The sequence below is a fragment of the Triticum dicoccoides genome, chromosome 1A (genome assembly GCF_002162155.2).
Source record: "Triticum dicoccoides isolate Atlit2015 ecotype Zavitan chromosome 1A, WEW_v2.0, whole genome shotgun sequence".
Classification (NCBI taxonomy): Eukaryota; Viridiplantae; Streptophyta; class Magnoliopsida; order Poales; family Poaceae; genus Triticum; species Triticum dicoccoides.
This window is the reverse complement of record NC_041380.1, coordinates 28,559,388-28,574,366: the sequence shown is the minus strand read 5'-3', so window position 1 is coordinate 28,574,366 and position 14,979 is coordinate 28,559,388. Positions and strand designations below refer to the sequence as shown.

Genomic DNA, 14,979 nt, shown 5'->3' with positions numbered 1-14,979 from the left:
AGTGGTACGTTCACTGGTACTGTAGCTCATACTGTAGCTGCGAATCCTGCAATTTTCAGCCATCTGATTGACTCTATCAACGGCTCACATTGCTTTTTGGTTTTGAGATCCAAACATTTAAAACTTGTACACTATAGAGTAGTATAGATATAGATATCTATAATTGGGCCTGAGAGGAAAAAACAGCCCAGTAACTTATCCAGGGACGAACGCATCACGGCCTGTCCAAGCAGAACCCTCGTCTTTCTCTCAAAAAAAAAGCAGAACCCTCGTCTCGCCCGGTCGCCCCCCTCGCTCAGCGACTCCTCTGCGGCTCTGCTCGACCAAGACACCCAGCCGTCGCGGCATCTCCGTTCCTCGCGGCTTCGCCGGTCGCCGGCCGGAGCCCGGAGTTCAGCCGTCCAGGAGATGCCCGCCTCCCCTCTTCCCGGCTTCCTGCCCGGCCGCCCGGTCCAGCCGCGCCCCTGCCCTGCGCGCGGCTGCGCCCCTGCGGACTGCGGTCCCGGCGTCCCGCATCCTCTTTCTGGCGCCCCGCCGGCCCGGCCGCCCCCCTTCAAAGCCCCACCACGGCGGCAAACCCCTGGCCGATTTAAGGTACCCAAATGCCTCAATTTCAGACTTAGGTTTGCTTTTTTTTGCCCCAATTTCATGTACATTTAAGGCTTAAATTTTGCCTCAATTATTTCATTATAGTTGTCTTGAATGAAGCCAACTATCATTTCTTCCTCAATTACTTTCATTCTGCACATAATGCCTCAATTTACTTGTGTATTGTGTATTGATAGAAAGTAATTTTTGTTACAGAATTAGTGAAGAATGAAGAGGGCCGGAGACATTGTTTCTCTTTTTCAAAGAGAAGCTATTAAGATAGGGAAGAAGAAGAAGGCAGGGACTATGCCGGATGTGGCCGAAGAGCAAACCCGAGAATTTTTGTGTATGCATGTTTTGATTGAAGAGCAAACTAGATGGTTGATAGTCTTTTGGATGATTGCCTAGTCACGTACATTGAGAGGGACGTTTTCTCCCAGATGAATGAAGATGATATAATTGATACCTTCGTGGCAATGCAAGAGCGTAGGCCAGAAAAATAGTCTTTTTGAACTCGTCAAGGTATGTACTATGGTCTAGGTAGTATTTACTATGTAGGCTTCTTTATGCAAAATTAGAATTTAATTGAGAATTTTAGAGTGTTCATAAGACCATATTGCTTTATGATATTGATAATTAGCTAGCACGTTCATATAACATATTGCTTATGAAAAAAAAATTGGGGGGCGGACCACCCTGGTGTCAAATGCTAGCTCCACCACTGCCTCCGGGACTGCTGCAATGGCCACCTCCTCCTCTCCGGATCCGACGGTTCACTGTGCATCTATGACCCGCTCTCCGAGCGGCGTGTGCCCATCGGCCCGCGCACGCATCTTGACCAGCGCTGGAAGTGCCTCGGCGACTGCTTGCTTGACGGCCTTGCCCGCCATATGGTCTCCGTGGAGCAACACGGCCAACAGAAGCATGCCGAGGAGTCCTTGCAGTGGCAGAGCAATTCCAGATTCAATGTATGAGCCGTTGAGTATAACTCCGGCACGCTTGAGTGGCGCGTCCACCCACCCACAGACTGGGTGGACGAAGGTTCAGTTGACGAAATTGCAATTGAAGGCAATGTATGCAGCCGGCCACATATTCTGGGAAACTGATGTCGCCAGATTGCTGGTGCTTGACACGAGCACCATGGAGTCCTCAGAGCACGGTGTCCCATGGGAGATAGTCTCTACCAGTTGGGCCATCGGAGAGCTCCGAGACGGCAAGGGCTGCCTCGTGTGCCTCCAAGGCCTCAATAGCTCCTTCGGCAAAGATGGCCTCATAGTGGAGGAACCTCTCCGCCTGGAAGTCTGGGCACTAAAGAAGGAGGAGGAGGATAAGCAAGGTAAATTTTGTTGCAAGTGCGAGAAGGGTGTCCGGGTGAGCGAGATGCTCCCGGAGGACGCTCGCTCGTGTGTGTAGAGTCCACAAGATCATCAACGTCTAATGAGTAAGCGTTTAACTCTCCCTACTTTCATTTGTATCAATGTAGCTCAGTTTGAAATAGGGGTGACATGTATCTTCTCTTGTACATTTATAGAGACAAAGTGTTCAGATTCCTAGCAAGAACATGGATGGCCGCGAAGGCGCCTCTTCTGGTGGATCGGAATCTGGTAATACTCAATGTAGCTCAGTTCGAAATAGGGGTGGTTTGGTACAGTCAAAATACATGATACAGAAATATATAGAGGGGAAAATTTCAGAGCCTGTGTCCCTTGAGTCCTTGACCCATGTTACCTGTATGTGCGCTCCTCCTCTAATTCACTCTATACATTGCAGCATCTCTCCAAAGTCAACTTCAGGTGGAATCCCCTAATGTCAGTGGATCTAGTGGTATTGAGGATGCGTCATGTGATGATGATAACCAGCGTGCATTGGCGTCTCTGGGTATTGGAGATGCAGTACACACAGATGCAACAACAGCGGCAGCCATCAATGCCGTAGATTCTCATGCCAACGGTACCACAAAGACATACCTATTTTTGAAAAAATAAATCTACATACTTCAGATTTATTTTCCTTATAATCTCTACTTATCTGCAGAAGAAGCAACTGGTGGCTGGGCATCTGACGGAAGAACAAAGCTAACTACAACTCTTGAGAAAGTAGCACAAGGTACAATCTGATATCTGTCCCAGTTATGAACAAAAGAATTCACTAAATCCTTCAATTTCAAATTGCAATTGCACTTCCAGCAATTTGTCAGTCTCATCACAGTCGGGTCCCAACCTTGTCTCCAATGTAGGATGGAGAAAGGATGTTCCTTATTTTATTTTATTTGTGATGAGGGAAAGACAACATATATTAGATGTTCCTTATGTTTGTGTTGTGCCTGAAATAGATTCAAGTATATAACATTGTTTCGTACTGCAGAAGTACACATCAGCCAGACTCCTTTGAGTTCAGAGCAACATGATATTGGTGAGAAATCAAGTCAAGATCTGCATGGTGGTAGTGCTAGGATTCAGCCAATGGAAAAGGACCCGTGTCATGATGAACTGACTCTGCAAACGGCTGGTGTTTTCCCTTCTGAAAGCTGTGACGGGGATATTCTAGAAGATAAATCTGAAACCGACAACCTGACAAAGAATACTAGAGAAGATACTGAAATGTTGGAGCAACAGAATAGTGATAAGGCTAACATACAAGTCAGTTGCGCCAACAAAATGAGTGAAGTGCTCTATGATGATAATAACACCTTGGGGAAGAATACAATCTGTGGTGGGAAGGTTACTGTAGAGTGCCACTTGGCCTTGTTACACAATAAAAGTTCAGAAGCTAGGAGTAACGCCATTTCATCTCCAATGCAGAAGGTATTACTAGCACATTGGCACACACAACTGCACGTGCAACATCATTATTCTCTTAGATATACATTTTTATATATGTAGTTCTATTTTTTTACCAAAAAAGTGATTATAAGTGAGCCAAAAACATAATTATAATATCCTCACTGGTTACGTTTTGAATATTTTTTGGTTGCTTTGATTATAACCAGTGGAGAACCAATAAAATTCTAATAGTTTTTGGGAAATTATATGAAAAGCGTAATATTTAACATAAAATTTCGTAACAACTGAAATTCTGTTAATCAATACAATTGAACATATATAGCCACTGATATATGTGGCCAATGAAACACTAGCATTTTTGTTCTTCTATAAATTTCACATAATATTCATCTGATTTTTATGGGATCAATCAAACAGCCTTCTTTTTACTTGTTTTGGTATTTCGTATTTACTTTTCTTGTTCTCATTTGTATTTTTGTATTATGCTCTGTCCTCTCCCTGCTTTCTTCAATCCCGAGGTCACATGCCGATTTCTAGAGGCTACAGCATGGTTTTCGAGTCGCGACAGTCGCTCTGGGGGAGCGACTCGGAAGAAGTCGAGCCTGCATTGTGACTAGTCGTGACTCAGAGTCGCCAGTCGACACTAAGCTTAGTCGACCATATTTTTGCGACTCATAGACTAGTCGAGCGACTCGAAATCCATGGGCTACAGCCTCCACATTGGTGTCATTTGTATCTCTTTACATTTCTGTTCTCCATCATATTTGTTTAGAAAAATATCAATTGTGAAACAAACTATCAATATTGTTCAAATAGTGCCATGATTGTCATAACAAAAAGTACACTTGTTAAAGAAGAGCTTGGTCAGCTTTAAAGTCTACAATCTTATGTACATCTATTATTTAAAGTTTGTCAAGAATAATAATCTTATGTAAATGGTAGCGTGTAACTTCACTTGTATTATTTCAAAGTGAACTTTACTTTGGATATGGGATTACGATTGCTCACATATATGTACATCCTTTTAAAATGTTGCAGAGGCCCTTTGCGTGCCAGAGCCATGTAAATGGTTGCACCATGAGCTATGACAGTAAGAACAATTTAGCCAAGCCTTTTAGGGAAGTCCATGAGCCGAAGAAACGTTTCGCACGGAGATTCGCTGGGTGTCGCGAGGAGTTTTCTTCAAAGAATGAAAGGAAGATTCATGAGGGATCTAGTGCTCACGTCGAGGTCAACACAAAGCAGCCATCCCATACCACATAGTTTACCTCCTGTACCCATGCCTTTCTCTTTCAGAAGTTTATCAGACACACACCAACCGCTTGCCATTTTGTAGCTTTCCACCAATAGGATTAATTGTGTCAGCACCTCTCCTGCCGGTGGACCAGAAGCCCATGAAGAGCCCAGGCCCACACAAGTGGTGGGCCTTCGCACAAGCAACTGACCACGTAAACCGAACAAGCTAGTAAGTGGAGACGACTGGGTCATTTGATAAGGACGGTTTAAGAAGCTCACAGTGCCAGGAGGAAAGTCATCGAAGATCAATCACGGATCATAGTTTATCTAGGCTCTCAACCCTAATTAAGCCCCCCAATTCTTGATTCTTCTATTCCGCACAATTGTGCTTGTATAAGCTTGTAACCTGAATCCAGCGTATTTCCTGAACCCTGTCTAGTGAATTCAGTGAGTGAACTAGAGCCCAGTTAACAAAATGCCACTTCAAGGACTGCAGCACGACATTTACAACGGTGGTGTATTTGCATTCTTACATGTTTATCTTCTTTCCCTTTCAAGGATTTGTTTCTCCGCAATTTACTGCAAAACTGTTTTCTTTTTCATTCTCGGCAACTTTGAATTTCAGAGACATAAATGTACCAAGCATTACAAGGAACAACATGAGCAGGGGAGAAGAAAGGACATATATATCAACAGAGAGCCTTACACATATGCGCTGGAGACACAGCATTGCAGTCTGCACAAGTCTGAATCTTCTGTGCTTGTGCAGTATTTTTTGCACATGTTCTCTGGATACAGTTGCAGCAGTGTTAAGGGTGAGTTTTTGTGTGTGTGTGTGTGTGTGTGTAACCTGGCATAAATTATGATGTGTAGTGGTTATGTTTAGAGCATGGCTCTAATTCTTCTTCTAGATGCAGATTCTGTTCACTGTGCTGTGTTTTTGCACAAACCACAAACTGAAGCAGATCGATGTTCAGAGTTGATATGGCCCCTTTCCTGAACAAAATTAACTTTTTTGTTGAGGGAAACTAAACCTTTATTTAAACAAAGTTCTCAGAGATTTCTTGTGTGCGGCCCCAGTTTTTTTTTCTTTTCAGTTTCCCATGTCCTGAAACTTCCAGAACCGCCCAGCATTTTGCATATCTCCAACAAGTTTACAAGCCTGATTAGTTTTAATTTTGGAATATGTCCGCAAGCCTGATTAGTTTAATTTTGTAGCTTTCGTCCTCTCCCACTAATCCGATAATTTGCTAGACTATTTCTTGTACTAGGTTCTGATGTAACATGAACTGATTTCTTTTGGATCCTGTAGATTCTGCAGGCATTTCAATATCTTAAGACAGGTTAGCATCACAAGTTGTTGCCTGTACTGTAGTGAAACAACATTTAATGATCTAGGCACTGCATAATTGTTATACATTCATATTGCAAGCTCCCATATCTTAGAACAGCTGCAGGATGTCAAGGACAAGGATGTGGCTCTGCCACTGAAGAAGCCTAGCAGCAACCGGAGCTTGACTGGTTCGAGAAATTTGGCGCCAGTCCACGTCGAGTTGGCTACATCATAACACGGCACCGCAAAGATGTTCAGTTGACTGTTGCAGGTGTAATATGTCAGGTTCTTGGTAAGGGTGACCAGTGAAGAGTAAGTATGCATAATCTTTGGTTACATTCGCAGCTTCTAGCCTCTGGGCCATGCACAGGTTGTATCGATCCAGTTACAGGAGTGTATGTGGTGGTCGTTTTGTATATGGCTGGAATTATATGAAGTAGTATGCTGAGTTTAACACTGTAGCGTTGCTTAATTACATCAAGTTGGTATTATCATCGTGGATTGTAGCATCGATCAATGTTCAGAATTAATATGGTTCTGCTACTAGTGTTCATTGACTGTCAGCACATTGCTCTTCTGAAACGCAAGTGGACGAACTGTTAAATAGTTTCCTGTGCACCTGTGACGTAGTTTCCCTGCACATTCATCCATGTTTTGGATTTTACCACAGTATTTTATACCTCCTGGCCTTGGTTGGTCAGAGTCTCTAATTTCCTACATGTTTGCATGTTTTGTTACAATTTAGTGAGGTAATTAATGAGAAGCGGATTCAGGTATGATCTATACTTTCATGGCAAATCCCGAACCTCTTTTAAGTCATATGTTTGCACTAAGTTTTTTTAGTTTGTGTCCCAACATATTTTCCTAATTTTATCTTATTGGACAGGTGATATTTGCATAAATCCATCATTGTTCTCAATTATTATTTAAAAAATGGCCACTCATCTTCCTATAGTTCAAGTCCCTTAATCCGTTCCTTGTCCAAGTAGATGCTTGTAGTTGAACCACTCTGATATACAGTATTACTGAATACTTGCTTGTAGTTGTAGATGCTTATGTAAATATAATATCCTGTCGATGTATTTGCGTAATCTTGGATACTTTTGTGTTGGTTACAAGGAAACAAATGAGATTAGAAAACCGTGCGACAATTTTTTTTTGTTACTGATTAGAAATATGACAAGGTCTGTCCTACTATTGCACAGACGACAAACTGAAGCAGGTCGATGTTCAGAGTTGATACGGCTCTTTTCGTGAAAATATTACGTGGACAAACTTTTTGCAAAGTTCCGAACCACCCAGCACTCTACACCTCTTGGAGGGTCCTTGGTTGGTCTGAACCTGAGCCTGCGGTGACCTTCTGACAGGTTGACAAATTATTATGGCAGCCGAGAGGGGCACTCAATGAGAGTTAGTAGTTGGATTATGGTCGCAAGCCTGATCGATCAGTCTATCTTGTTGATCAAACTGCCATAGCATATTCCTCTTCTTGAATTTTTCAAATTTTGTTCTGGTATCTTTCTTCATTCATTACTACGTATCTTGACATTTTTTTTCCTTTATTCAACAAGAGGATGTACCCTCCGACCTCTGTATCCAGCAATGCACATAGCTGGTTAAGCTTATGAGTTTATGACCAGTGAACTCTTTCAGCTTTTATTTTGTACTCCCTCCGTCCTGAAATGTAAGACGTTTTTTGATACTATCATAATATCAAAAAACGTCTTACATCTCGAGATGGAGGGAGTATTTTTGAAGCTTGGGTTCTCCGGGTAAATCGGGATAATTTGCTCAACTGTTTCACTGCAAGTGTGAGACGAAAGAACATTGAACTGATGCGGTCGTTCAAGCAGATGGACTCTCTGTCAGTAGTTGATTGCCTGTGTTTGTAGCTGCAAGAGATCTACTTAGGCTGCATGTCCAACATGTACTCCCTCTATCCCATCTTTCCCTAATAATAAAGCACGGATTGACTCTGTGGGTTCACCGTTACAATACTACATGGTCTACTGGATCGCCACAAGCACGTGTTGCAGTGTAAAGAGGTCAGCAGGTACATTTTCCTTTTTTATCGAATAGGCACAAGTATGCATACTATATATTAAAGAAGAAGATGGGTATATCCCTTCCCTTCACGTTGGTGAGTACATGTTAGAAGTTACACGAGATCCAACTCCACTGGTACAAAGCAACTAAACTACTCTCACGCCATCGCCCACCTAGCTAGCGCCCCAAACAAGGCTTCCACGTTTTATTTTAGTAGTCCCGCTTGCCTCCAAAGTCCGGCCCTTGTCAGGTACTCCTTCCGTTCCAAAATAGATAACTCTATTTTGTACTAATTTAGTACAAAATAAAGTCATCTACATCTAAAAAAAAAGTAAAGTCATTTATTTTGAAACGGAGGGAGCACGTATATGGCCGCGCGTGCGCGTGGCGCCCAAGAATCTGGTTACTGGACGACAAATTTGCTTACCGTCCGTTAGTCGCTTATATCTCGCCACCCACTATAAACACATGTATCAAAACTTTTGAATATAAACGTCCGTGTAATGTTAAATGGCCATGGCAACTCTCATAGAACAAGAAACTAGTCGTGGTGTTGTGGTAAGGGGAGGAGATCTCTTCACTACTGCATGGTGCAATGGTGCCGATGACATGTGGACGTAGAGGTCCACATGACAGCGATCGTACTGTGCTTTTGCAGATGATGTCCCAAGTCCCACCCTCGTGGTAGTACATGCCATCCATAACAACTGGTCAAGGGTTCGAATACCCAATCTGCACCTTTTGCATATTCTGTAGGATAAAAGTATGGGTTTGTATAGAACTCAGTCGACTTAGACTTCGTGAAGTCTAAGTCGCATGACGTCATCGTATAAAAGTTGATTGAATGTGACTCCGTTCCTTGTTCTGTGTTCGCTACAGACCACATGGGCTTTTGTTTAGCTGGAGACCACATGGGCTTTTGTTCGGTTGTGTTGCACTCATCCATCGTTGTGTGTTGTTTTTTTTTATTTAGCCACCTAATACATGCATTGCTACACAGTGTAATGGAGCTCCGATTTTGTGGCTAGCTTCGCTCATGTTCCGCTCCTTGCATTCGTGTCATCTTGTTACACCTTTTCTTTTATTATTTAAAAAAATTATTTTATATTTAAAAAAGGAAAGATTTTTTTAATGTAACAAAGAAATAAAAAACAAAAATAAAGAAGAAGACAATTAATTTAGTTGGGTGCAAACAAAGGATATACAACTATGTGCTGTCAACTAGCGTGCAAATGGATATCAATATTATTTTCGAAGGGAAAAGATAAATTACCCAGTTGTTGTTGCATTAGGCGCCATGCAATTGCAATCGGATTGCAACAGTTGTAGTTGCATGTCTACCGGTGGGCCTGCAACTAGCTAACAACCCCCTACCAACCCAGTTGCAGCCGCGTTGTACATCATGCAGTTGCAATCGGCTTTCAACACTTGCAATTGCAACTCTATTGATGGACATGCAAATGGCCGACAACCCCTATCAACCCACTGAAGTCGAGTTGCAACTAGCTGACGAAGCCCCATACCAGCACAGTTGCAGCCACGTTGGGGGCTATGCACTTCAATCAGGTTGCAACACTTGCAGTTGCATGTCTATCAAAGGACATGCAACTAGCCGATAACCTCATAAAAGCATAGTTGCATCCACGTTGAGCGCCATGCAGTTGCAGCCGGGTTGCAACACTTGCAGTTGCATGTCTAGCAAAGGACATGCAACTAGCCGACAACACCATAAAAGCACAGTTGCATCTGCGTTGGGGGCCATGCAGTTGCAGCCGGGTTGCAACACTTGCAGCTGCATGTCTACCAGTGGACATGCAACTAGCCGACAAGCCCCTACAAACCCAATTGCAGCCGCGTTGGGGGCCATGCAGTTGCAGCCGGGTTGTAACACCTGCAGTTGTATGTCTAGTGGTGGACATCAAACTAGCCGACAACCCCCCTACAAACCCAGTTGCATTCACGTTGGGGGCCATGCAGTTGCAGCCGGGTTTTAACACTTACAATTGCATGTCTAGTGATGGACATCAAACTAGCCAACAATCCCCTACAAGCCCAGTTGCAATCGCATTGGGGACCATCCAGTTGAAAAAAAGGCAACAATGTACTAAGCCATCAACAGAACACATATGTCAACCACACACAAAACTTGATGTCCAAAATTCATAGCTACCAAAACGAATGAGATCTAACTAATTCTCTATTGACAGAGAAAATGACAAATAAAAAATAGCCCAAGAAAAAAAATCAAAAGAAGAAAACAAAAGAATGGACTTTGAAGAAAATAAAAAAGAAAAAAATAAATGAAATGAAAATAAAAAATAAAGAAAAGAAAATAAAAATAAGGGAAAACAAACACCTGATGACTCAAAATCCCCCATAAAAAACAAGATAGAGGGGACAAAAAAGGCTGCACTGCAAAAATAACCGGGATGCAACATAAGAAGTCTACAACCCTATCCCACCTGTGTTAAAAAAGAGAGAAGACAACTTGTGATGTGCACCGCTCGCGCGACGCAACTAAGTGTCACGTGAACAAATCCATGAATCGCAACGTGTTTATTTCAGACGACGAAGGACGTGAATGGGACATAATTATTTTCAGAAAACTAGAACAGTATGGAACAGAAAAACAAAAAACTAAAATAAAGAAACAAGAAAAAATAATTACAAGAAAAGATGAAGAAAAAACTATAAAAGAAAAAGGGACAAACATATGAATTGGGGAAAATGCAACATAAAAATGCAAAATAACTAGGCAAAAAAACTAACAAAAAATGGAGACAAGTACAAATAAAAAAATAAAAAAATTGGATTGGTTGGTTTCGAAACATATGGAGATGTAGCCATGTGAAGGAGACACACTGGATTGGGGATGTGGCCAGATGCCAAGCCCACCACGCATACCTGCACCCTCCACCAGAAAAAAAAGAAAGAAGAAACACTAAAAGAGGCCGGCTGTATCCCTACAGGGCCTATTTGACAAGAAACAAACATCATGCAACGTTCTTGAAGCACCTGATGATCTAACGACAGGGGAGGGTCGACTGAGACTTTGTAAAAGTATGGCACCGTTGAGAAAAGAAGACCTCGGCATCTCATTGTAGACGCGGCGGGAAATGGCGACTACTCTGCGCCGGCGCACCGGCGAAATCGATTCGGCCGGACGCCGCGCGGCCGTTTGATTAGATTATATTTAACCGTCAGATCCCGAATCATTTTCTCCTAATAAAGCGCATCCAGCAAAGGAAAAAAACAAAGCAGCGCCGCCGCCAAGACTCGTCATGGATACCAATGTAGTAGCAAACCTTGAAGAACCGCCGCCCGTCGCCACCCTCGCTACCCTTGCCGTCGGTCACCACCGGTCGCCGCCCTCGCGGCCGTTCGCTGCCCTCGCCGTCGGTCACCACCGGTCGCCGCCCTCGCTGCCCTTGCCGTCGGTCACCACCGGTCGCCGCCGGCGTTTCTCGCCAGCTCCATGCATGCAACAACATGCACTTGTGGTTGCAGCTCCGGGGGAGATGGCTGCAGGTCCGGTGGTGCTGGCCGCCGGGCCGCAGCACTTATCATTCAGCTCGCGATGTACCTCCTCGTGTGCCCGTCCGAGGCTCTTGCTGGTTCCAACAAACAACAATGCCGATTGTAGCAAAAAAGTTTATCGCTTCCAGCAAAAAAAGCTTACCGCTGCCGCCCGATGTCGTCATTGTAGCAAAAATGTTAACTGGATGTAGCTTTTGTAGTTGCTGGTAGCAGCAAAAAAATAACGTGGTTGTAGCAAAAACAAAATAAACATCGGCCAGCCGTTGTGTATGGTGGTAACAAATCCTGTAGCCGGTGGTAGCAAAAAACTTCATAATTTGCAGCAAAAAACATTGTCGCCCGTCGTCGAGGTTGCGTCATCTTCGCGAATTATGTCGCAAAAAAATGTTGTCGCCGGTAGTAGCAAATGAAGCTGCCGGTAGTAGCAAAACAAGACACTGGTTCCAGCAAAAAAATCAGTGACAAAACATGTTGTTGGTTCTAACAAAAATAATGTCGGTTGTAACATCCCTCGCCACCGGATGTAGCATCTCCCGCGGCCGGTTGCAGCACTCCATAAAAAAGAGGAAGAAGCTGTGTATGGACGTATCCATCGCGACTACTGCATCCATGGTTGAAACTTTTTCTGTCAACGGTTGCAGCTTTTTCCTTTTCATAGTGCTTGTTGAAGCTTTTTTCATCTACGGGTGGAAGCTATTTCTGTCAATGATTTTAGCACTGACTGGCCCCTAGCTTTTGCCATCTCCGGTCGAAACTTTTCAATGATCGGTTGTAGCTTTTTGAGGTGCCGGTTGCAGCTTTGTGGGTTGCATAGAATTGATTGTAGCACCATGCAGCAAAAAATCAACGCTGGTTCCAGCAAAATTTACCACCGGTTTCAGCAAAAAATCTCAACAGTTGTAGCGGGGAGCAGTTTGAGATGCGTGGGACTGGGGAGGTAAGGGGAGAGGAAGAAGCGGCAAGGTCAAAGGAAAAAAAAAAGCAGAAAAAAAATGCAGCATGGAAGAGATAAAGAAAGCGCTTGAGGCCCACCAAACGCATGTGCTGGCCTGTTCCCGCCAAGAGCGAGCGAGCGAGCGGGCGATCGGCCGGTCGTCCGTAGGGAAACGTTTCCCGCGGGAAATATGGCGCTCTGCTCGATCCGAGTCCGTCCTCCGGGACGCGTTCTTTGCTAGCGATCAGGTAGAAATTTTTCTTTGAGAGAAATCTGTAGGTAGCAAGTGACCTTGTAGGCTTCTATTGTTTGGAGCACATGTTGTGTATTTTTGAATCATGCCCACGAAGCTTTACGGAAAATCTTGAGAAAAAAAAAAGCAACCGAGAACAGAAATCCCACCCTAAAAAAATAAATAAATAATCAGAAACCCCTATCTCTCCCGGCCCACCACGCCGCCGCCGCCACCGCCACCGCCACCAGGCGTCTCGATGGCATCGACGAGGAGGACGAGCAAGTCTGCGGTGGATCGACGAACCTTTTTTCATACCACGGCGCACACCACCGGCCCCGGTTACCTGGAAGAAGAAGACCCAGACGATCTCCTTGATCGGCAAGAGGAAGAGGGCGTGGAGGTTGCTGAACCCCATGACCAGCCGGCGTCCATGTCCATGTGTGCGTTCTTTACTCTTCCTTTCTTCATATTCAACACATACATATCGGTTAGCTGTTGATCAATCATCATCTCAGGTTGGATTCGCCCCTCGCGTCGCCCCCGCGCGAGCGACCCGGGAGGAAAACCCTAGCCGACGCCCCTCGAGTCTCCTCCTCCTCTCCCCCTCCTCGCCGCCGTCCATAGCGCCGTCGGGCGAAGCCTGGCCGGCTGGGTGGCGGTGGGGCTTCTCCCTATCCTCTCCGTCTTGACTGGCGCGGAACAGCGGGATCCAGAGGAACGCCGGGCGAACATGAGGTCCGGCGGCGCGGCGGGCGGGTCTCCCATCGGTGTCGTGGCGGCGCGGCGGTGGCGACCTGCGTGTCGTGAGGGGGTGACTGCGTTGGCCTGACCGGTGGTCGCGGGTGCTGCCGAATCCAGATTGGATCTGTCCGGATCCTTTCTTCGGACTCCTTCGGCCGCCGCAGTGTGGTGATGATCGTCGCTGGCCACGTCGGATCGTTGGATTCGGCGTCTGGAGATCTACAAGGAGTTCTTCTCGATCCTCCTTTCTGGTGGGTTGAGCCCCATGGCTCTTTCATCTTCGCGGGTTTCGGATCGTGACTTGCCGGATCCGGAGTACACGGAGGTTTGGTGGCATATGATGGGGACCGGAGGAAACTTTGGTCGGCGTGTTCGGCCCGGCATCGGCGACGTCACTTGACGCCGTTACCCTTCCTCGAGACGAAAGTCCAAAATTCAGTCTGGATTGGGCGGCGCGGCGGCGGCCTGCGCGTCATATCTTCCATGGAGGCGCCGTCTTGGGAGGAACTACTATTCGGGAGAGAGATGTTGTGGATGGTGGGCTTCGAGTAGCTCCAGCAGTGGCGATGGTGTGGAGGTTGCCAGGTGGTGCGGCGTTGTATCTACCGCGTCATTGACGACGAGTGGTGGCGGCATGGTGCAGCTGCATATCGACGATGGATGCGGATGGATGGACGCGCGCAGGGTGGTCGAGCTGTCTGGCGCCATGGTGGCGTCGATGGCAGGCCTGGCAAGGTCTGTGCGTCAGGACCTGCTCTGGAGATGGATCAGTGGAAGAAGGCGGCGGCAACCTCGGTGAGTGCGCCGGATCGGCGTGTGACCCAGTCCCGATATGTGGCTAGGATGGGGCATCCGACATTAGATATTAGGATTTGGTGCGATGTCTATTTGGTATTAGGCTCGGACATTCAGCACCACTGCATCAAGGGGGTAGGAGTAGCGACAGATATTAAGATTTGGTGCGATGTCTATTTGATATTAGGCTCGGACATTCAGCACCACTGCATTAAGGGGTAGGTTTTTTATGCTTAATAATTAATAAAGTGGCCGTATGCATCGTCTAGATGCAGAGGCCCGGGATGCATCCTCTTTTTTTTAAAAAAAATCTATCTACTGTAAATAACTGCGCAGCAGATTCAGGTCCATGTGAAATCGCCTGGCGTGCCTTAGACCTCATGTTCCTTTCGGGACTATGTACTCGAACAGATTGACGTGAACGGACAAGACTGGAGGGCGGCGAATCTACTACGGATAACGAGATCATTACCAAAATAGAATAGGCACGGTGGATAGTTCTGAGGAGTAGTCCGCATGTGATCTATTGGCATTTTATGTCAGGGATGATTTGTAACTAATTTTACCGGCTTGGCATCTTCTATCTATGATTCCGATACGTCATCTTGACGTATCCTTGAAAAAAAAAGTTCCCACGGGAGGAAAGCGATGACGAAAGATGGGTAGATAGGTACGCCCAACGGATTAAAGAACATACGAAGCTGTACAACGTACGGGATTATGGCCTTGGGAGATGAAGATGATACTCCTT

The 14,979-nt window shown here is 45.3% G+C and overlaps 1 protein-coding gene across 7 annotated transcripts; it reads left to right on the top strand.

Annotated features, from left to right (window-relative positions):
* Positions 1-290: 290 nt before the first annotated feature.
* LOC119360594 lies at positions 291-6,503 on the top strand. Of its 7 annotated transcripts, XR_005172793.1 has the most exons (11): positions 291-594; positions 805-934; positions 1,029-1,110; positions 1,302-2,029; positions 2,120-2,192; positions 2,359-2,538; positions 2,623-2,694; positions 2,953-3,392; positions 4,410-4,601; positions 4,708-5,119; positions 5,233-6,503. XR_005172793.1 is itself a non-coding variant. In XM_037626169.1 (8 exons), the coding sequence occupies exons 3-8, from the start codon at positions 2,150-2,152 to the stop codon at positions 6,106-6,108; spliced, it is 969 nt and encodes a 322-aa protein (XP_037482066.1). In that variant the 5' UTR covers positions 291-594; positions 805-2,029; positions 2,120-2,149; the 3' UTR covers positions 6,109-6,503. The 7 variants fall into 7 exon arrangements, 3 of the variants coding, with proteins under 3 accessions (XP_037482066.1, XP_037482065.1, XP_037482061.1); XR_005172792.1 differs by having other exon boundaries at positions 1,029-2,029; XR_005172797.1 differs by lacking the exon at positions 2,359-2,538 and having other exon boundaries at positions 805-2,029.
* Positions 6,504-14,979: the final 8,476 nt, after the last annotated feature.